The sequence below is a fragment of the Porites lutea genome, chromosome 6, assembly GCF_958299795.1.
Source record: "Porites lutea chromosome 6, jaPorLute2.1, whole genome shotgun sequence".
Classification (NCBI taxonomy): Eukaryota; Metazoa; Cnidaria; class Anthozoa; order Scleractinia; family Poritidae; genus Porites; species Porites lutea.
Genome location: NC_133206.1, coordinates 15,352,895 through 15,375,865, shown reverse-complemented (window position 1 = coordinate 15,375,865; position 22,971 = coordinate 15,352,895). Strand labels below are relative to the sequence as shown.

Here is a 22,971-nt window from a genome sequence, read left to right as displayed (position 1 = left end):
AATGTTCCGAAAATTCGAGATCTCGAATCGTCTTCCGAACAGATATTTTACAAAAATCGTCGTTGGGTGCCCTTGATACAGTAGAACTGAATAACACGCAAAGATAAAACTGCTTAGAGTGATAATGGATGATAAATTAAATTCTACAAGCCAGTTGTGACCAACATCCGTAAACAAAAAAAAAATTCATCTTATCATGTCATTTCGCGTGTATGGAACGGTTTCTACAAAAGCTAAAATTGCAAATTTATAAACCAGCCATACTGCCCACCTAACTTACTGTCAAACAGTGCTGATGACACTTTTGCTTCTCATCTGACCCATGTAAAGGCGAACGCGTACAGCAACGAGTTGCATGCAGTTTATTACAAAAAACGCTCATATGAAAAACTCTTAAATTTTTATACATGGCTAAGTTACTTACTCGTAAGAACAGTCGTGTCACAGGAATTAAGTCTAACATCTGTAAATTCTGTTTTCAATGTCAATTGATGAAAATATATTCAAACAAGTAGCAATAATAATAATAATAATAACAATCTTTGTACAGGGAGCTCACTTCACAAAGAGTGATATTCAGTGAGGCCCTGTAAAACAACAGAAAAAATAAATGATCTTATTCTTAGATAAATGAATGCTTAATAGTAATAATAAGTAAAAAGTCAAGAATTAAAAACCTAAATTATACAAGCTACAGGTTAAAAATGTTAAAATGTCAGATAGATTAAAATATTAAAAGCTATAAAATATGTAACATATATAGCTTTTAATGTTCTGTTTAAAAAGAAGAAGACAGTTAATTCATTTAAAGGATGCGTCTAAAATGTCCATTCCTTAGCGCATTGATTAAAAACGTCTCTGCTTTCGTAATTCCTTTTAGCGAGAGGAAGACGGAAATCGGTCCCTCTTCTAGTGTTATAACTATGGATGTCTGAGTTTCTCAAAATATTAAAACTGTGATCTACAAGTCCGTGGATGTACTTAAAAGTGGTAATGTATCTATGTACAAGGCGCTCTTGAAATAAGGTAGGCCAACCAAGTGTTTTTAGAGCGTTGGTAGATGAAGCATAGTTGGGCAAATCAAGGATAACTTTGGCAGCCTTATTTTGTAAGACCTGTAAATCATGCATTAATGTAATATTATCTCTGTCTCCCCAGATGGTATCAGCAAAGTCGAAGAGAGGTCTTATTAAAGTATAATAATAAATATAATCAATAAAGCATTGTATAATGCTATTCGCACATCCAAAGGCTATAGATGTTTGATAGGATTTAAGAAGCCAATTCTTTGAGTAGTAAGTTCATATATAAGAATTTTTCCAACACTCTCTCCCAAATATATATTAACTTTGTTGTTGTATGGCAGCGGTGCACGTTCGTCATCCTTTGCATTGCGTTGCAAGTTGTTGGTGTTGACTTTCCATAAATGTGAATGTAGTTTGGTTAAATACTATAAGTTTTTAACAAGGGCTGCCTTAGTCCCAGTCTTGTCTGCTTCTTTTATGTAGCTGGTATAGACTTGGTACTAGGCACATGTCCCGGGGGGTACTCAACAAAGTTTTGTAAGGGGAGGCTTAGCCTGTTCCAGGCTTCAAGATAGTGGTGAAAAGTCGTTCAGTAAAAAAGAAATGCGAACAACGCGCGGGGGCTGGGGAGAGACAGGGCCATTTTTCCTGCCACACCGCCGCCTTTCCCAAGTTGCGCAAGTCTTATTCTCGCTTTACTCCTTTTAATACGCCCCCACTATTCTATCTGAGAGCCTGGCACAGGCTAGGGGAGGCTCTGCCCCAAGGTCCAACTCCTTACCCTTTTATATAACATTTTTGACAGGAAAGATACCCCTTTGCCTTCTTTTGACAATGGTACCCCTTTCACATAACTAGTTTAGAACTTTGCATCACTTTTAGCCGTTGTAAATGCACTGTCTATAAATTATGAATAAATCACAACACCAGAATGTTTTCTTGAATTTCTCACAGCCATAAATTGCATCTGTTAGCCCTTTTGGGCCTTTTTACTGACCAAAACGACAGATTTTCTTATCCTTTCATATAATTCAACAAGTAAAATCCCCTAGCCTTTCCTGTACTTAAAGACTGAAAAAGGTATCCCTTTCGGGCAGAACCTCCCCATATTGGCCATTATAGAGAGTACACCTGCCCCCCCTCCCCCTTCCGGGTACATGTACTACAATAACTTCCATAATGTGTATCAACATCAAAGCCATTTTAAGCTCTGCTAGTTTTCCACATACTGTTGCTGCCTATAATACTCCCTTGGAGAACAATTCGGCATTTCCACAACATGAACTTCATCCAGCCTGGAGAAATCAACATTATAGAAACCATCTGTGCTGAAGTAAGATTTCTCTAGCATATTGAAAAAGTCATAACCCCACAAAATTTCACTGTTCAAATAGGAAGTTCTTGGTTGAGTGTTGAGTCCCGTGTGCTCAACCACACCATCAAGCATAGCAACAAGTTCAAATTCTCTCTCTTGTAAACGTTCTGGTGTTAAGTCATAGAAGGGGCTTTTCTCATCAATGACATGGATAATCACCACTGGAAGCATCAAAAATAGCCTATTCCTGAAGTCATTGTCTGGGTCATTCCAGTCATAACAAATTTTGAGATCCTCCTGGTGAAAACTGATTTCTTTACCTTCCTTGGTGGTACATGGCCGGAACAACTGCAGTCGCATATACAGATCAACTATCTGGCTCTTTCTTATGTCCCCAACTCTGAACATAAGACACATTTTTCCATCCCTAGGAGCAATTACTGCATATTTTGAAAAAATGACTGTTTTCATGCGCTCTCGTGGTCTTGATAACTTTGCAAATGTCAAGCCAAGCATAAAAGCATCTGTTAGCAACCCCACAAGTTGCTGCACCTGCAAAATGATAATCGCCTCAGGACACTTTGTTGTTATTGACTTCTCACCATATCCAATGGTCTCTTGGGTTTCGAGAGAAAACAAGAATGCTGCTGTCCAGTTGTCAACCTGTTAAAAAAAAGAAAGTTAAAAAGCTATGTTTAAACCAGTGATATAAACTGTCCTCTACTATTGTCCTCTACTTTGCAAGAGCAGTTGCAGAAGACTAGGGTACAAGCAGATTAGAACCTTGGATATACACAGTGAAGGTTCGCTGAATTTTATACACTAGTCTGGTTCAAATGCTCTTTTTGCATATGACTGAAAAGCTGTTGTCAGTGTTAACTTTGGATACTCATAAGTTATAAGCAACATTGGATTGCAGATGCTTGTGAAATATTAATTTAAATGTTTTCAGCTTGTCCTTAAGATAATGCATCAGTCAATTCCACCTGCACCCAATGATTTGATTTAGCGAAACGCATCAACTGTAGCAAAAATACCATGGTATGAGACAGAGTAGACTTAAGTGTTGTACAATTAAAGTCACAGTCAAAAGTATTTAATTCACTTGTGGGAGCCTAAAAGTGACAAAAACAAAATTCTTATTCTTCAAAAATGTGCTTTCGGCCGCATGTTCTTTGGTAATTGTTATGAGAATCGTTACTTGTTTTGACTTGTCATACACAACTTACAAACGAAAATCTCTGGAAAACTCCTCTTATATTTACATTTTTTATCTCTTACATTTAAATGTTTTATATAAACAGCCTTGAAATTTATGATACTATAATTCTACGGTATTTCTTCACAGAGAACTAGAGCGCAAAGTTGAGGAAGTTAAGCATATGAAGTTGGAGGTCATGCAGCCGAAGACCAAAAACAATATGAACTTCCAGCCTCAATGAACCATAACTGATCAGTCCACGTTAATTGTTAATTTTTTTGTGAAGAATAAGGATTGGGGGAGGGGGAAGCGGGGGGGGGGCTTAAAAGAAGATTTACGGTACTTTTCTGCTAGCAGAGGCCTCTTTTTCCTGGTATTTGGCACATCCAATACAAAACAACAAAACAACCATGCCTTCCCCCTTTTGGGCAGGAAACAGTAGAATAGTAGGCCATTTCTGAGTTGCCTCTGTCCTGTTTCTCAAAAAAGGGTAAGTCTTTGATGCAAACTTCCCTTTTCATGCAAATAAATCTCATTTTCAAAAATAATGTTTTGCACTTAGTCTCACTAACTTTGTAGGGTCTTGGGATTTTTGTCCCTTAGAAATGGCCAAATCTAATTTCTCCTATATATTTATCAAGAGGGAATAACATGAATTTCGCAGGCAAGTTCTTCTTTTGTCCAGCTGAATCTCTTCCCTTGTCACATACAATATTGGACCTCTCCAATAGCCATCTTGAGAACTCAAGATGACTCATTCTCAATTAGTGATTTTTCATCTTTCTTGAAGGGGTCACAGAATGGTCACAGAAGACTTTTACCAAATCTCATCAAGGAGAATAACTGGAGGAAGAGAGGGAAAAGGGAGAGGGTCGCCTCCCCTTTTCCTTCCTTCCTATCTCCCCTCACGCATACCTTCCATGTGTTTTCCTCATTAATATCCAATAAAGAGACAAAAAAGACGACTAGGGACAAGCCAGGGGTTGGGGTAACTGGCTGCCACAGAGGGGCTAAAACAAGAATGAATGTATCTGCCAACAACGAAAAGTGTCTATGATAGATAGATATAGCCTGGATAGAGCTTTGTCTGTGTACTCTACGACTTGCAGTGAAAATTTCAATTCTTTAACCAAATGCTTTTAGGGGGTTGAAAAATGGGCCTGTTATTACTTGGAAGAGGGTGTGTATAGCTCCATACAAAAGTGGGATACCCGTTTCTAGGTGTTTCCTGATAGTGGGAGATTGTGCAAAAAAGGGAAAAAAAGTGAGCCTGAAAGAGAGGTTATACAGTCATTCCCTTACCACGTATCCCAAGTTCCCTTCTGGACTGTAAGCAGTCCCTCTTTTTTCATAGTCTTATGAGTGAACATCTCACTTTAAGTCACTGGCTCACTGTTCACATGTTATGTGTGCCGACCCACTAGTTAAGTTGCTACCCTTTTGTTATGTGTTGATCAATTTAAAATTTCAGCACCCCCTCTCCCAACCAACCCACCCCCAGTCTCGGTCTTTAATACAACTTGGTTAGAAAGACGCGACCTTTCTCAAACTGAGACAGAGGACTTTGAAGGTAAAAACACCTTTAAAAAGAATTGCTTCTTTGGCAGGTACTTTAAAGGCTAAGAGTTAAATTTTTGTCATTCAATAGAGTGTTTTCACTCACGTGGCCAGCATATATGTAAATTTATTGGAACAAAAGAAAGCGTTTGCATAAGAAAAGAGTTCAACTCCCAGAGGACTGGTTTGGGACACCAACATGGCCGCCGTTTCATTGTTTTGGAACACCAATATGGCCGCCGTGACGTCATGTGAAAACACTCTACACCCTATCAACGTCCTGTGGATTCACTAAAATTCACAATCTGCAAAACATTTCTTCTTTACGAGGGCAATTTTACCATTTTAATACATAAAGAGCTAATTAATATAACAGGAATTTGAATAGGCCTGTTTTAAAAAGTTCATATGTCAGGGGGTTTATGTTGAAGTTTCAAATTATATTTTCCTTGGACAAGCCTCAGATGAGCTGTATCATTCCTTGCCTCTGGGGTGAGAAATAGGTGTTTTCAGGGCTCTTCCTCATACTTTTAAAAGAAAGTTTATTAACTGGGGGTTCTGCTATACCCATATGTCACTATTCCTAATGTATTAAACAGACCTTGGTAACACAAACTGAAGAGCCTCTCAGTATCGCTACAAGCCACCAAATGAATCCAAACATTGTCCAGGAAATTATATAAGATGACGCAAATATGAGTATGACCCACTTCCAGCGCAGATCAATCATAGTCGTAAATATATCCGCCAAGTATCGACGGGTTTTACCAGGAACATTTTTCGCCAGAACTTTAAGCTCGCCGTTTTTCTTGACTAAACGACGTTCGCTGAAGCCCCTTGTAGGTATTTTAGTTTTGTTTTCACCTCGAAATGTCGATGAATCTATCAGTGATGCAGGTCCAGTTTCTTTCGTAACAAGAAGTGTTGTTCCATCGTTTGTAACCGACGTTGAGCTTTCCATTCCTGCCACAAAATGCTCGTTATCTGCAGTCTTTGAGTCCACAAGATGTTCACGGGAGTAAGAAGAGTTCATTTTGGGGGATAAAAACATCTCAAGTAAACGACAGCGATAAGACTGGACTCTACTGGAGCGTAGGAGAGTCGCGTGACAGGCGTGACCACCGCGATCGGCACTCCCATGTAGCTTCATGTCACGTTTGTGCCGACAATGAGAACAATTATTTTCGCTCTAGACATTTTTCAGCCTGCCTGCATTCACTTCCATTAATGGTTTTGACTTGAATAGCAGTTAATCTTCCAGTGTCAGCTAAGGGGAGAAGAAACCCCAGACTTTGGCACCAATCCGTGATCAGCATTTCATTTTCACTGGGGTTTTTTACATTTTGGACATAAGATGACCCAGAAATTGTTACCAATGGACCATGCAGTCCAAGTTGCCCCAAGCCTCTGTTTCAAAGCGAGGCTAAGTGCGAAGCTATTGATTTGAAATTGATTTTTTAGTCTCATGCGAAAAAAAATTGGGGGAGGGGTACCTCCAGAAAAACTGGGTGGGGTTGCGCAGTAAGCTTGCTGAAACCCTTACCCTATTTCAGACCAAAATCTGTGATTTTACCTATCCTATTTCAGACCTGACCCTCTTAAATCAATACTCTATTTAAGACCTGCCTTACAATCAGTTCCCTAGGTCAGACCAAATGTTAAAGGCAATGTTTACATGCTTTTATTAAGTAGGATACAAAACTGTACATAGTTTTCAGCTTAAAGGGAAATGGTCTTATCGCCTAATGATGAAGAAGTAGCTTCTTCTAAAAAACATACCCAATTCAAGACTAGGGTGCACAAACCATACCCTAGTTCAGATCAAAATAGTCCACAATTTTGATTTGATACCCTATTTCAGACCAAAAGGGCTAAAAAACCATACCCTTTGGCACCACACATACCTTCATAGCCTATATAAGTGAGTACCCCCCCCCCCCCCCCCTTAGGATAAACTCAAGAAAGGAAGGTTTTGCTCTTAGCCTCGCTTTAAAAGCAAGATGTTTTTGGAACTCAAAATGACCTATTGCATTGACTTAGAAGCAATAATGCATTTTCTTTGACCATACTATCATAGAGGTATGGTTAATAAGGTAATGGACGCTTGACTTTCTAAATTACTATAGTTGAGCTATCCCGCTTCCGTTTTCGAACTGAGGGTAAGTCTAGCTAGTCCAAGGGGAATTAACATCAGTCTAGAATTTTCATAAAAAGTTAGAGCCTCCACAGTCTAGAAATTTAGTACCGGTACTTGACAACTTATCTTTTTTGACAACAAAATGTTATTGACAACTGAAACAACATAGTGTGTGAGACTTATTCAGTGAGTCCATGAGAAATGGTCTTTGACCTAGATTTAACAAGTATCGGCCCCCATCCCCATATTCTTTATCGGCACTTTGCCTGATTTCCTCTTTGTAGATGATTTGTAGAATACCTTCCTTTCTGAATTTGACAACGCAAGTAGTGACTATGTAGGATGCTGCCATTTTGAAATGTACAATCCAAGCATGCGCAGTGGATGTTACTTTCCAAAATATTGCGGGAATGATTTTGTTATCAGCAACTAAGAACCCTGGCCAGTGTGTGGAATGCTTGAATCGGCGACTTCTGCTGGCAGGGAATGGAGGCCCTTAGACTGCCCTGGGAGATTCGCTCTGCAAGGGAATGTTAGCATTGGTGCAGATGATGTCTTTTTTAAGCCTGGCCTGCCGGTGCTAGAGGTTATTCAAGGGGCGTGATCCATTCAACCAAAATTACGACCAGTCTGACAGGGAAAAGTGGTCCAGCTCAAAAGGTGGACCAGTTTTTCTGGTTGGACCGAACCAATCCATTGAGTTTTGAACCAAAATTTCCGGACATTTTGGTTGAATGGATCGCACCCAAGGTAGTAGGGTAAGACCACAAAAATGAATCACCAATGGGAGACTATAACACAATACAAGATAACTTTCATCAGGACGTTTACTATCAAAATTTAATTTTGTGCTTTGAGTAACTTATTGTTTTTTTAAGGAGCTGCTGATTGGCCCACAACCAACTTTCTTGAAATGTACTGTAACAGTTATTTTCCTGTAATCCAATTGGTCAACTTTGCCTAAGTGGCCGCGGCTACAGTAGTCTCACTGTAACAACTTTTTCATCAGAATCTTTCAGGGCACTCAATTAACTTAAAAATTATATAATATGATAACAATTATTACATCAAAACAAGGATATAATAATAACATAACAGTAACAACTATAGTAATTATTATTATTATACTTTATTATTATTATTATTATCATCAACTTTAAAAAATAACAACTTTGTGAGAAATAAGTTCAAGGAAATGAAGATGAAGAAAATATAAGTTGAAATCTCCCAATATCTTTGTATCTTTTGATAAAAGTTACATACATCAATAATTAATTAATCAGTATGAAGCTTTAAGAAGTAGAGGCAAATGATAGTATAATTCTGAACACATTTTTATAAAAGCCAAAAAGGTTTCTAAATCATACAAGAAATATATTAATTTTTTATTTTAATAACGCTTTGTTTCATTTAATTTTAAACCACAGTTTTCCTTTTCAGATTCCACACGCCGTTCACATATTCTACTTTCCCATCTCATAAAATTCTTTTGCACAACAAGAAGGTGCCTCAACTTTACAAATGTCATTAAACCTTGAAAAATCAACAAAATATTTACCATTATCAAGACAATTTCTATCAACAACATCCTCAAAGTCATAGCCCCAAAGGATCTCATCACTAGTGTATGATGTCTTGGGCTGTGTGTTCATTCCTGTATGTTCAACTATTCCATCTAAAACTATAACAACTTCAAAGTCAGATTCTCTGAGTTCCTGTGGTCCCATTTCATAGAAGGGGCTTTTTTCATCAATAACATGAATTATAACCATTGGCAGCAGCAAAAACAACTCATTTCTAAAGTCATTATCTGGATTCCTCCAATCATAGCACACTTTGAGATCTTCTTGATAAAAAGGTATTTTTCTTCCTTCCACTGTCTTCCAACTCCTGAACAACTGCATTCTTATTGAAGCATCAACAATTTGGCTTTTCCGAATGTCTCCAACCCTGAACATTAAACACAATTTTCTATCTCTTAAAGCGATGACTGCATTCTCTGAAAACATCACTGTCTTTGTGCGCTCACGAGGTTGGCAAAGCTTTGCAAATGTTAAACCAAGCATGAATGCATCCAAAATTAGGCCAACCAAAGATTGCATTTGCAGTAGAATAGTTGCCTCTGGACATTTAGGTGTTATTGCTCGACTTCCATACCCAATGGTTTGCTCAGTTTCAATGGAAAACAGAAAGGCAGTTGTCCAGTCATCAACCTATATGAAAACAAATACTGGTAATGATTTTAAGCAATAAATTGCAAAATGTTAGACTTCCTTTACTTCTCCTTGGTCAGTCAATTTTAAACAGCCATTAAAGTTTTAATAAAATAAAATGAATACCCAACCAAATGAAGTTAAATCAAACTAAGGGCTGGCTTCCATTAAGAGCATGCCTACCATCCAGCTTGTAGACCATGAGGCAGGAGGAAGCAGTTACAAGGTGGGCATTAACTCAACGTGCACAAGCACCTGAAAACACTGACGTTCAGTGTGTAACTTCCAAGTTGAATTGGACTTTCCACTCTTCAAAATCTCCCTCAACTTAAAACAAAAACAAAGATGGAAGCTATACCTAAAAAATTTGCAAGCTCTTAAAATGTGATTCTGAAGGAGAAAAAAATTGAATTTTGGCTAGAAGGTGAACAATCCAGGTCAAGGAGGTAAAAATACGTGGTAACATTTTTATATATTACCCCTCTTCAAGTTTTGGGAACAATTAACAATTTCCAAATGCATTATATGATTTCTTATCCACGCAGTATTTTGATACCAAGGTAAACTCTCCCAAAGATGAAAACTACGGGGTCGAACAACTATTGTCCTTACAACAACAGGTACCATGTCCACATTTTTCACACCATACATTCTTCTAATTTCCCTTGTCAAATCCTGATATTTTTCAACTTGCACCAATTCCTTGTCATGTGTTCTTGGCTATGGTCTTAATAGGAATAGCAATATCCATGTACAATTATAAATTTGTTGCCACATTTTTATCTAATGTGCCATTATTTTTTAATCCTTCTGGGCCAAATTTTTACACTCTCTTACAAAAGAACACACACTCTCTCTCTTTTTGCCACACATTCTATGCAAAGGTTATGGTGCAATTAGATAAGGGGTTCCATTTTAAGCTTTAATTCAGATGTTCTAAGTTAGCTCCAAGTCTTTTCTGCATCTCTGGTTTCTAGCATTTCTCTCAGAAGCATTGTCATTATTATTATTACTATTATTAAAGACAGGTGTCTGGAAAAAAAGAAAATGACTGAAGAATTGCAGGGACCAACTATAGTTGTATAACTTATAGTGGAGTTGCAAGAGAAAGTAATAATGAATTCCTTATAAACAAACAGTGAACAGTAGGTCAATAGCTAGAATAGAGAGTGGTTAGGAAAATGGATGCACAATTAATGCATAGGGATATGGCAAATCCAGCACACATTATTTGCACACATTAAGTAATCTTAAATAATTAACTTGGTTCAAATAAATCCAGTTTTAAATATAAAAACTAAAGAAATGTAAGAAATTGAATAGTTTGTTAGCCCAGCAAGAAGAGCAATAACAAAATAATACAATTCTTTGTTGATTACCCCTTGGATACAAACTGATGGCCCTCTCACTGCAACAATCAACCACCAGATCAAACCAAACACCACCCACGAAAGCACATACGAGATGCAGAAAACAAGCATAACTCCCGGCCAATGAAAGTCAATCATCGTAGTAAACAAATCAGCAAAGTAAAGTTTTGCTTTCCCGGGAACATTCTTGGCTATAACATTAAGAGATCCATATTTGTTCACTAAGCGAGTTTTCTTCGAACGATCGAGGAAAGAGTGATGACCTATGGTCGGTGAAGCAGGACAAGGCGAATGAAGTGAAAATGTCGACCGATTCCCATGGCGTTTTGAAGAGCGCACACTGACTAAATTCGTCAAAGGGGACAATGGTTCAATCTTTTCAAACGATTCGCCTGCCTTGTTAGAGTTATGATTGTCCATAGTCTTACGGTGTTTTCCGAATTTCTGGACATAAAGTGTTGTTACATGCAGATACGGACATAAATACGGACAGTGCTTCAGTGTAAGCTTCAGTGAAGTGTCACGCTTTCAACAAACTTGTACCCAATCTCTCTCAACAAAAGTTGGCAAGTCACGTGGTGTCGACTAGCGTCACCGCTGCAAACAACCGCGCAATAAAAATTGCAAGTTCGACAAGGTAGATTCATTTCCAGCCATGACTGTGTCGCATTGCCCTTTGGAATTTTTCTTTTTCTCTTTTTCCTCGAAAACGACGGAACGGGAAAATTGCTGAAACAGGAGCCCAACTCTCCTGGCTGAAACAGCCAATCACCAGGCTCTTGTACGACTGCAAAAATGACGGCGGACATTTATTCCAAAAGAAAATTTAGGGCACTGAGATCTGAGATGAGATCATTTACGAAACTGCTTGGGATCTCACTTGGGATCTCATATAAAGACCACATCACCGTGGAGGAGGCAGTTAGAGACAAAATTAGACATGCCATTGGGCCCTGTAACGACATCTTAACCACGATAAGAAACGCAAGTTATTAAAGTGGTTTGGGGATAGTGCATTTATTAATTAAGATAAGCAGGGCTTGCCAAGACAATTTTTATACAAGGAACAGTGCAAGGAGGGAGAAGAAAAGGAAGACAAAAGAAGCGCTGAGAGAATAATCTCTGATTGGACGGGAGACAGGGTTGAGGTTTTGGCTAGGAAAGTCCAAACTCTTAAGGTGGCTCCGTAATTAATACAAGAGCATTTAGCTGTGACAAATTTTCCGTCATAACTTTTTGGTTTTTAACGCGATGACTGCGAAACTTTGCAAAGAACAAGAGATATCATTCGGCAATAATACGAAATATTCCGATTTCATTGATGGTAAATATTTCTTGAGAAATTAGCGCTTAAAAGAACCCTACTGTTCAAAGAAAATCGCCTCTAGTAAAAAAATTTGCTGATATTTTTTACTGAAATTTCTGGTATCGGCTCTAATTGATATAATAAATATGCCAGAGGAATTTCAGAAAAATCGTTGGAGCAGAAGTCCGTAACTAAAAGTCGCTCAAAATTCAGCTGTGAAATTGTTTTGGAATTTCAAAAATAAATTACTATCAGGTAGAAGGAGCCACCAGTTTGAATTTTCGGGACAAGTAAATTCAACGTTTGCTAATTCTTAAAACAAAAGCCGATTGCCTATCGTGCTACTCTTTAAAAGGTACTTTTTAGTTTTAGAACCACTATAAATTGCTCCAAACCTTGCTCTGAAGTAGAATGACTTGTTCTTCGACAGTTTTAAAATATCCCTTGGCAGTTTTGGCTCAAACTCCTGCTGCATACATTTTGATGTATTGCAATGCATTTTCAAGACTTTTACTGCTGTTCGTTGCTTTCAACTCAGGAAGATTAGACGCTACCTCGTATCAGAGCTCAGAAAGAACTGTCCAGCACCTTTGTTTATGACTACAAAATGGGCACGAGCGGCAGTTCTGCGAGGAATTCGCACCTCACCCAGGGGGGACGAACGACAATGATGACCATGCCTGTGAACCGAATAACATCACAGTGCAAAATAAAATTATCGCAAAAATACTGCCCGTGAATAAATTTACAACTCTGAAATTTTTGTCACTCCTTCCTTCAATGAATGGGTATTTTTTTCTTGATTAATATGTTTTGCTCTGCAATACATGTTTATGCAGATCGGTTCACAGACATGGGCATCATTGCCATTCGTCCCCCCCGGCTGAGGTGCGAATTCCTCGCAGAGCTGCCGCTCGTGCTCATTTTCTGGTCATAAACAAAGGTGCTGGACAGTTCTATCTGAGCTTCGATACAAGGTAGCTTACAATCCCAATACCTTTTTCCTGAATTGGAAACCACGTACAGCAGGAAAAGCCGTTGAGGATGCATTGCAATACATCAAAATGTATGTAGCAGGAGTTTGAACCAAAACTGCCAAGGGATATTTTAAAAATGTTGAGGAACAAGTCATTCGACGTCAGAGCAAAGTTTGGAGCAATTTATAGTGTTTTCAAAACTGAAAAGTACCTTTTAAAGAATAGCACGATAGGCAATCGGCTTCCGTTTTAAGAATTAGCAAACGTTGAATTTACTTGTCCCGAAAATTCAAACTGGTGGCTCCTTCTACCTGATAGTAATTTATTTTTGAAATTCCAAAACAATTTCACAGCTGAATTTTGAGCGACTTTTAGTTACGGACTTCTGCTCCAACGATTTTTCTGAAATTCCTCTGGCATATTTATTATATCAAATAAAGCCGAAACCAGAAATTTAAGTAAAAAATATCAGCAAAATTTTTTACTAGAGGCGATTTTCTTTGAACAGTAGGGTCCTTTTAATCGCTAATTTCTCAAGAAATATTTACCATCAATGAAATCGGAATATTTCGTATTATTGCCAAATGATATCTGTTGTTTTTTGCAAAGTTTCGCAGCCATCGCGTTAAAATCGAAAAAGTTATGACGGAAAATTTGTCACAGCTAAACGCTCTTGTATTAATTACGGAGCCACCTTAAAGCAAAGTCAAATGAAGGGAAACTGCAAGGTCCTTAGTGCCACGCCTAAGGGTCATCATGGGGGGGGGGGGGGGGGGTAGGTTCCACCAGGCTCACAACAGACTTAAAGAAGCGAAATAAAAAGGATTTAATAAGAATTTATCACGAGTTCGATAAAAAAAAGTGTACATAACTCATAAATAGATGTCTTTGTGATGTTTTCTTACTATTTTCTTCCCTCGTGAATGCCGTTTTAGTAGGTATTGATGTTCTGGTTTCTCGCCTACTAAGACAATCTGCGAATACAGCCATCCCTCCTCGCTCCTCACTCCCAGACACGTTTCCCGCGAAATGTCCCCGGTGGCAACGAGCGAGGAGAGACGGCTGTATTCGCAGGCTACTACAAAGAAGAAAATTTCTTAATACAGTAGATAAGAATTAACCCAGAACTTCAAAACTAATTCTTGAGACTCACTCTTGAACAGTTCGCCCCCTGTTGTGTCCCTATCAGAGTCGCATTTCCCAAGTTCTGAACGTCGGTTTTCAGTTTTCATAAAAAATGAATAGTGTTTTCTAGGATTTCCCAGGGCTCCTGGATTTCCACATTTACGTGCTTTTTGAGTTCATCTGCAAATTTTACCTGGTTTAACTCACCGTGGTAACATGCGGTAACATGCGGTTACATGTGAGTTACCGTATTTACTCGAATAAGCGCCTTCTCTGATTTTGCACCGTCCTCGAATAAGCGCCGCAATTGAGACAAGAAAGTTTACGTAAGCATCACGGTCCCGATATAATCAAAATCAACAAGCTAATTCTGTTAGTTTCATACGGAAAATAGTGGTACCGTAGTTTATACAATTCTTCCCCGTGTCCAACTTTCAAAACAAGCCGCCCTCGAATAAGCGCCGCATTTAAGGTGCGAAAATATTTAGAACAACCACCGCGGCGCTTATTCGAGTAAATACGGTCCTCAATTAAGGTAAATTAACCGTTCTTACTGCTTCATCCGCGTTATTGTGGTAATAATCGCTGTCAATGTGGCAGGATCTCACGTTATGCTGAAGATAAACGTATAATTTAGGCAAAAGTTCAACATAAGAACAGTGATTCCGGCGCGATTTCTGTATAAACAGACCAACGCCGAGATCTAAAGAGGAGACTCACCTAACGGATAGGTGTTCAACTATACCGTAAAGCCTCTCGTGTCGACATGTAAGAAAACCCGACATAGTCTGAACATAGCCTTACTGAATAAAGTTTGCACTCATCTCCAAAAATACAATTTATTTCACCAGAGATAGTTCTTTAATTTTACACTTCAAATTATATGTTTTTTTAACAATGTAATTTGTCTTATTTTTATAATCCACCGTACAAAACTATATCACTCGCGCACTCGCATTACTTAGCAAAGAGTAGCTTGAAACGGCTCTCAAGCAAAAGTATTAACAAATTACTTTGCTATACAGGCATGTCCGTTCTTTTTTTTCATTTACTTCTTCGTATCCAATTTATTTTTGCGCGGATCAAAAACATGTCGTACAAATAACTTTTGCGCTGTAAAAAAATTATCCCCAAAAACGATTCCTTGATCGAAATTTCCTCTTAAATACCTTCTGGTTATGAATATGTTGTAGGAAGACTACAATATTCATCACATTAGTTGAGATACTTGCTACATTATTTCCTCAACCCCCCACCCCCACAACCACCTTCAACGTTGATTCACGTACAGGTGAAAGTCACCCTTACTAGTGGTACTGGTAAGTGGCCGCCTAATGCAGGTTGGCCGCTCAATAGAAGTCATAATCTTTGAATTTAATTTTATGCTCATAGGCTACAACTAGTCTGTGCAAAACTGGGAATCAGCCTATGGGAGAAAGAAAAAATAAAACCACGTGCGGGTGGTGGAGGACGGAGAAGAAGCTGGAGATCGAGGAACGAGCAGTGAACGATCGCGAAAGATTTCCGCTTCTTCAAGAAACTGAAATTGGCAGGCGGAAACTATTTCAGTTTCTCCAGGACCTCATTATTTCGTTTTGACTTTCAAGAATCATCAAAAAGACAAAAATGAAAGCCAATGATGATTTCCAACATTAATCTACAATCAATGTTCGAAATGAATGTCGACAATTACCTTTCTTAAGTACAGAAAAATATATTTCTTTGTCCTTTATATTCTCTTCTGTGACAAATATAGCACTACATTTCATTTTCCAAGCTCTTGAGAAACTGGTAGCAAACTGGTGGCTGAAACCTCAGCTCGGCAAACCGCGCTGAAATTCGTCATGTAATCGGTCCCCAAGTTTTGAAACATTTCAGACACTTTGCCATCCCCGGGGACCCAGGGGCAGTCAGTCGGGTCCGGAGAAAAGGCGCGACAAAGGTTTTCAAGCATGTGCCTGAGGGTCCTGGGTGCCGACTCTCATCGGATCATTTTCAAACCGTCAAGCACATTTCTCAGCAATTTTTGTACGACTAACTCGTGAAAATGCCTAAATTAACGTTTTATCACGGGACGTGAAAAAGAGACAACGAAATTTTATTTATCTTTCTGTACTTGGACATGGTTCTTAGGAATTCAACTCCTGGAGAGTTCGCCTACATTTGACGAAGTAAGTGGGTAGAAAAAAATCGCGAAAGACTGAAAGAAGGCAAACTTATTTTTAGGCGACGTTTTCGCTACCGTCGCGTCCTCGGATCTTTAAGTCCCTAATAGTCGTCGTCTGCTATCGAACGAAAAGAACTCAGGAGATGCTGTTCGACGATTGGACACAATAATACAAAGCAATTATTCCCCCCAACAAGGAGGCAGCATTCGCTTGAACGTTTCGAACTGATCTGGTGAGAGTCGGTAAGCAGGGGCTCTTCCGCCCGCGCTTGAAAAGTTTCGTCGCGCCTTTTCTCTCGACCCGACTGACAGCCCCTGGGTCTCCGAGGATGACACTTTGCCCAATGCGAAAGGCAAGTTTACTTGCCTTACAGGGATTAGCTGCAAATTGCTCAAGGCTTAAACGTCGGCAAGCAATGATCATTGCACCAAGTTAGTAAAGCAAACAACAAGAACTACTGACGTAAAACAGGCCGGATAATTAAATCGAATGGGCCTAAATCACGGCACTTTCAACGACTTTGCCTATTTTCACTTACTGCAAGGTTCAACTAAAACTGACTAATGAAGGAAACACCGTTTACCGACCAAATCATCGTCAAACAACCTTTAGTAAAATCCAACTAGTGGTCTATTATCAATGCTGCGTTCTGATTGGTTGAGCTACTACTATGCTATATGTTATAGCCCACTAGTGGCGAAAAGCGCCAGATTTTTGGCGGAAAATAAGGATTAAAGTCTTGCTTTAAGTTGTTTTGTGTCGATATTTTTGACCAACTAGTTGGACTTTACTAAAACAATTATTCCTCTCGCCCTCATGGCCTCTGAGTCAATAGCCCATTCGGCCTTCGGCCTCATGAGCTATTGACTCAGAGCCCATTCGGGTTCGCGGAATAATTGTTAAATAGCCGGCGTAGAAGGTGCGGTATGTTTGGCGAGAAAAAAAAAAGGTTTCGAAAACGCAGAGGACAAACATCAGTATGAGTTATAAAGCGCTGTTTCTTGTTGTTTTTCGCCCTCATTTGCCTACTCGACAATTAAACCGCCAACCTCGTCCCCAGGGCTTTTCCCTTAAAAAAATGGGTGGGGCGAGAGAAGCTACGCAGGCTGTATAACCTACATTACCCTGCAAGCAGGATTTCACGGGGGGCGTGTGATCTTTTGGTGAGTGCTAAAAGTTTCCGAGATAGCGTAGCCTGTGAGCAAGCTCTCCATTTCGAGTGGCACTTAGGGAATCGAGCTGCACGAAAACGCGAGTGACTTTTTATGACATACATATCCCCCAAATGGAGAGCCTGCTCGCGTGACGTACCCCCTTAGTCTGCAATGTTTTAGTTTTAGTTTTTATCGATATAAAATAAGTTTGAAACATAGTATCATGTTACCTATCAGCGAAAGTAGTTATCGATACGCATTGAAACTATTACTTTGCGTTTCAATCTCTTCAACATCTGGAATGCCGCGAGCCACCTTTTCACAGATTAGTTTATGAAGGTCATATCCGAAATACGACATAAATCTTTTTATAAAGCAAGATTACAAAATTGAAATATCGGGTGGCATAGCTTCTTATTTCTTCTAGTTGTTATTTCCGACCTGGCGATACCTGTTTCACTGCTCTTCCTCGACAGCGAATAAAAACGATACTGAACTGAATCGAAACAAGACGAGTCACTCAATAAAATCAACCGCGAAAATTGTTAGGAGTGTGGACCACACATTGATCGTGATAATTACCCTTCTAAAAACAAAAATTATGATGAGGTATGCAAACGCAGATTTAATTTAAATCTGGTTCCGACGCGCAGCGTTACAGGTTCAAAACTTTGTTTTCGTTGTTTTCTACAAAATCTAGTATCACAACACAATGTCTCGCGCCACTTCACCTCTTGGTTAATTATATATGCAAATTTAAAAAAAATACTTGTCACGCTTTCATAATAAATTTGTAGAAAATACTATTCCCTCTATGCTGAAAATATGAAGGCATATCAACCTAATACTGATTCAATTAGGAATCGATTGCATCATGATTTTAAAAGAGCTCGAGTCCTCTAACTCTGAGAGAGAGAAAGAGAAGAAGAGTATCGTAGATGATACGTTGATCATGTAAATCCGGGGTAAAGTGTAACCTCCACATAACGAAACTCTAAATAACGAAGTCAGGAAAAAGTAAAATATATGAAAACAAACTCAATATAACGAAACCTCGTTATAGCGAACAAATTTTGCCAGTCCCTTGGCCCTTCGTTATATCGAGGTTCCACTGTACGAGGAATTGCGATAGAATTCTGCAAAACCTTCAGTATGAAGGCAGGTCCCATCTGCGGTTCGAATTTCTTTTTTCCGAGTTTGCATCTGACGCAAACTTGAACGCATCAAGTTTGAATAACTTTGAATAAGTGCAACAACCCAAATTTCACAATGTAAGATTACTCAGTTTCGGGATATTGATTGGGAACTAATTTTAAGGATTTTAAGATAAACTTAAAGGTAAGCAACAATATCACCTTCTTTCTCTTCTACCCCTGGAACTACTTTGTGGGTGTTTACTTTTAGCGTTTTATCCTCAATGTTCACAGGACTGTCAGAGTCATCGTCAGCATATTCTTGGGTTTCCATGGTGAGCACTGAGGATGACTTTGATGTTAACATTTTTCCTTCATAGTAATCCTTAGCTGACACTCGAGGGGTGGCAACAGGGCCGATATCGTCAAACGTCGAAAAGTCAACCCTGTACTTGCCAGATCGCCACTTGGTCTGATCCGTTATGTTAGTAAATTCATGGCCCCAAATAATTTCTTCAGCAATATAAGAGGTCCTTGCTTGAACCACCATGCTTGTCGCTTCTACAGTGCCCTCAAGAACTACGACAATTTCAAAGTCGCAATTACGCAAATCTTTAGGCTGCATTTCGTAGAAGGGGCTGTTCTCATCGATAACGTGAACAATAGTCAGCGGTAGAATGAGGAATAGTATACTGTCTATTTGGTTTTCTTCACATAACCAATCGATTCCAACAGGCAAATTCTGTTGATAAAATGGCAGTTCAACTCCTTCCCTAGTTCTTCTTAGGCGAAAGAGATGTACCCGAATGTGCGCTTCCAAAATCTGGCTTTTTCGGACGTCGCCGACTCGAAACATGAGGCACATTTTGCCGTCACGCACTGCAATAACTGCGTTTCGGGAGAACAAAATAGTTTCCGCACGATTATTCGGACGTGAAAGTTTGGCAAAAATTAGACCCAGTATGAATGCACCTATGATAAACCCAGTTAGAGACTGCAGATTCAAAAGGACAATGGCTTCAGGGCATTCAGGAGTAATTTGCCGACCCCCGTAGCCAATAGTTGTTTGAGTTTCGAGTGAGAACAAAAACGCGCTTGCAAACGAGTCAACGTTGTCGACGCAGAAGTTGGCGCCCCGTAAATATGCTATAAGCCACCATAACAAACCAAATATAATCCAGCTACCACAGTACATTGAAGTGTAAACTAGGCAAATCCACCGCCATTTAGAGTCAATCATTGTCGTAAACAAATCCGAAAGATACATGCCGTGTTTTTGTGGAACTTGGGAAGCCACCACTTTTAGCCCACCGTGCTTTCCAACGAGTCGACGTTTCTTCGCATTTTTAGTTGAAAAAACTCGCTTCATTCTGCTCCTTTTCTTCTTTAAAATTTCCCTGTTTCTCTGGTTGTTCTTCGCACCGTTTGGTTGCTGTATTTTAACCTCTTTTAGCTCATACCTTTCGCCACGTTCACTCGTAACATCCATGTTGATAGAATCGAAGACGTCTGAGTCTTCGTCTCCTTCACTCAACTCCGCCTCCTCTGCTTTCCAGTGAAATCTGTTTTTATTCCCTGACCTGTCAGGAATAGTAGACATCTTAAGTAAAAAAAAATTTGCGAAAACAACCAATAAAATCCAGCGGTAGCAAAGAACCTCGATTTATAAAGTGTTGAATAGTATCACAGCTGAAGGAGAGCCTCGTGACAGTGTTAAAGGTTGCGTCGATGAAGCAGAAAAAAACAAACGGCTGACCACTACGTAGTGTCTCTGTGAATGTTTAATCGTCCTACTATTAACAATTGTTAACAGATAATTGTGAAAGTGTGGACATGTGTGTATGCGCGTCACTAGTTAACAAACTGAAACGGTCCTGGGGCGCGTACGAATATCCGCTCATCTCAGCAGCAACGCTGTCGAATATCCACGTCATATTCATTTAGAATTCATACCTGTTACTCTTTCCGGTGCTTGAAGGATAAAACCAGTTATTTTTTCTTTATAAATCGGCGTTAGGAGTGTTGTTGTTTATCGCTTGATAAACAACTTCATGATTAGCATTTATTTCACCCAAGGTCCCCAAGGGATTTTGCCACATGCTAATCCAGTGTACATAATCATCAGTGTTCATATTAATTCATCTATAAATATTGTAGTCAATAAGGAGTATTGATTACCTGACCGCTCTTGACAATATTACAGCGTCACGTAACTTCCTTTAACGACAAGTTTTGAAAGCTCCGGGTTTAAAAATCGCTTTTCTTTTGTTATCGAAATGAAAAGCAGTTCAGCTACCAGATTCAAGGTGTCCAAAGGAAAAATTCAGTTTCGTCTTTTTTTTTCCGTTTTTTTTTGGTCATTTTCTAATTGATGCTAAACACCTTTCTAAATTTGATGATCTTACTAAATACTAGTTTATCACTCTTCACTCACTAATCACTCCAACGTAGAGGGTAAAAGCTCAGTACTATTACTGAAACACTTTGATTCTTAACATCCGATGTAGTTAGTTGGTCCTCACCGAAGAAGATATTTATGACCATTGAAGAAAAATCTCATGAATTGGCAACGATTATCGGCCGAAATTGAAATAAACATTTTTAAGTTTGAAAAAACAATCAGGCCTTTTTCAGTTTTCAAAGTTTGAAAAATCAGTTCCGTTTTGTCTTAGATATAGAGAAGGTAAAAAAAAAAAATGAAGTAGAGATTACCACTCAATACAGGTTTTAAAAATGTATAAAATATAAATTTACGGTAAATATTGAAGGCAACTTTCGAGGAACTTGAGAAATGACCGCTTTGTCTAAGAAAGGGATGGGCGCCCCGCAGGGTGAGGGTGACTAGACAGCTTTCGGCAACGATGACAGCGACGGCAGCGAGAACGTCATCAAAAAAAGGAATAGGTTTATGAAGCAAAACAACAACTTTGCACGTGCACCACTACAACGTGAAAATGCCTTATTGCACGTTTGTAATCTCGTACCCAGATCTCCCACGGCCAGTGTAACACAGAGTGAGATCTGGGTACGAGATTAGCACGTTTGGTGGAGGACGTAAACAAACATGCGACGACGAATTGTTCTTTCCCTTTCTAAACTTGAGTGCGGTCCCCAAGAAATCAACTCCAGGGAAATTCGTGTTCATTTGACAATAAACTTCCCTGCTAGCAGAGGTCTCTCTCGACGAGGCAAAAATGAGGAAGGAGAGACCTCTGCTAGCGGGGAAACAATATACGCGACAAAGTTTGAAAATACAAGAATTCATTTTTAGAGTGACGCTCTCGCTGCCGTCGCGGTCGTTGATGCTAAAGCTCCCTATGCTGCCCAATAGAGGGCCACTCACATAGAGGTTTGACGAAGTTCGAAGCTAAGCAGGAGATTTGAAACTTTGTCTGCAGGCTTATTCTCGAAGATACTACGCGAATTTGTTGGGAAATATTTTTTCCAAGAGAGACTGAATGAGCCAAGACTTGATCTATCCAGATTTATGAAAACGAACCTAGCGACCTTCGCAGCCATTTGATTGAAAAGGTTAAGCGACTGATTTAAAATTGAATGACGCCGAGAACATCTAATAATGGAGATGTCATCAACAATAGCTATAGGGAGCTTAGGCAACGACGACGGCGTCCAACGAGGACGGCAAAAACGCAGTAGGTTCAGGGCCTGTTTACATGGAGGTGGGGGACCCCAGATAGGTGAGGTAACATGGGGCGGGTAACCCAACTATCATGCAAACGTGATCAAATTAAAATGAGAGATTATATGGACGTGTAACTAAAAAGTTCCACGTTGTAGTCGTGCAACAACACTGGGCAAAGAAATGTACAAAAAAGTGTACAGTGCACGTGGAAAGTTGTTTTTATTCTAAGTAGAACTATTGTTTTTTCTTGTTTGTTTGTTTGTTTGTTTTTTTTTGGCCGATCTCGCTGCCTTCGCATTTAGCATTACATGATTTTTGTTTCCCCTCAGATCAATTCTATATAATTTTACCCTCGATAACTCAGACCATGTTTTGAGCCTTTAAAAAGTCGGGAAAAGAACAGTGTACTAGCGTCCGAAACGTTCATGGCATTTTGAATTTCCCATTGACGTGTTGTACGCATATAGTTTACTAGTGGAGGCCTATTCGGTTTGTCACAAATCTAACATGAAACAGCTTTACTTCTCAAAACAGTAAAACGCATGCTCTCTAGGCAATGTTCTGTTGAGTTACGCTCTGATTTATAATCTAGAAGTATCTTTCAATTTTCACTTAACATTTCTACAATTAAATGTGATTAAAATGTT

The 22,971-nt window shown here is 39.1% G+C and overlaps 3 protein-coding genes across 5 annotated transcripts; all 3 read right to left on the bottom strand.

Moving 5' to 3' along the window:
* Positions 1-2,171: 2,171 nt before the first annotated feature.
* LOC140941063 (inward rectifier potassium channel 2-like) lies at positions 2,172-6,130 on the bottom strand. Its single transcript, XM_073390021.1, has 2 exons — positions 5,700-6,130; positions 2,172-3,003 (listed from the first exon to the last, which is right to left on the bottom strand). The coding sequence occupies exons 1-2, from the start codon at positions 6,057-6,059 to the stop codon at positions 2,239-2,241; spliced, it is 1,125 nt and encodes a 374-aa protein (XP_073246122.1). The 5' UTR covers positions 6,060-6,130; the 3' UTR covers positions 2,172-2,238.
* A 2,318-nt stretch (positions 6,131-8,448) lies between these two features.
* Positions 8,449-11,292, bottom strand: LOC140940588 (G protein-activated inward rectifier potassium channel 4-like). The gene is made up of 2 exons (XM_073389583.1): positions 10,828-11,292; positions 8,449-9,448 (listed from the first exon to the last, which is right to left on the bottom strand). The coding sequence occupies exons 1-2, from the start codon at positions 11,236-11,238 to the stop codon at positions 8,699-8,701; spliced, it is 1,161 nt and encodes a 386-aa protein (XP_073245684.1). The 5' UTR covers positions 11,239-11,292; the 3' UTR covers positions 8,449-8,698.
* Positions 11,293-18,162: 6,870 nt separating this feature from the next.
* On the bottom strand, positions 18,163-20,936 carry LOC140941492 (G protein-activated inward rectifier potassium channel 3-like). Of its 3 annotated transcripts, none has more exons than XM_073390494.1 (2): positions 20,860-20,936; positions 18,163-20,261 (listed from the first exon to the last, which is right to left on the bottom strand). In XM_073390494.1, exon 2 carries the CDS (start codon positions 20,168-20,170, stop codon positions 18,881-18,883), a length of 1,290 nt encoding a protein of 429 aa, XP_073246595.1. In that variant the 5' UTR covers positions 20,171-20,261; positions 20,860-20,936; the 3' UTR covers positions 18,163-18,880. The 3 variants fall into 3 exon arrangements, with proteins under 3 accessions (XP_073246595.1, XP_073246594.1, XP_073246593.1); XM_073390493.1 differs by lacking the exon at positions 20,860-20,936 and adding an exon at positions 20,635-20,736; XM_073390492.1 differs by lacking the exon at positions 20,860-20,936 and having other exon boundaries at positions 18,163-20,582.
* Positions 20,937-22,971: the final 2,035 nt, after the last annotated feature.

Excerpts from the sequence above, each read along its gene's own strand:
- LOC140941063 (XM_073390021.1), bottom strand. The coding sequence starts at position 6,059 with ATGGAAAGCTCAACGTCGGTTACAAACGATGGAACAACACTTCTTGTT. Across the intron at positions 3,004-5,699 it reads CTTCAGTTTGTGTTACCAAG|GTTGACAACTGGACAGCAGC; the intron begins GTCTGTTTAATA and ends TTTTTTTAACAG.
- LOC140940588 (XM_073389583.1), bottom strand. The coding sequence starts at position 11,238 with ATGGACAATCATAACTCTAACAAGGCAGGCGAATCGTTTGAAAAGATT. Across the intron at positions 9,449-10,827 it reads CATCAGTTTGTATCCAAGGG|GTTGATGACTGGACAACTGC; the intron begins GTAATCAACAAA and ends GTTTTCATATAG.
- LOC140941492 (XM_073390492.1), bottom strand. The coding sequence starts at position 20,281 with ATGTCTACTATTCCTGACAGGTCAGGGAATAAAAACAGATTTCACTGG.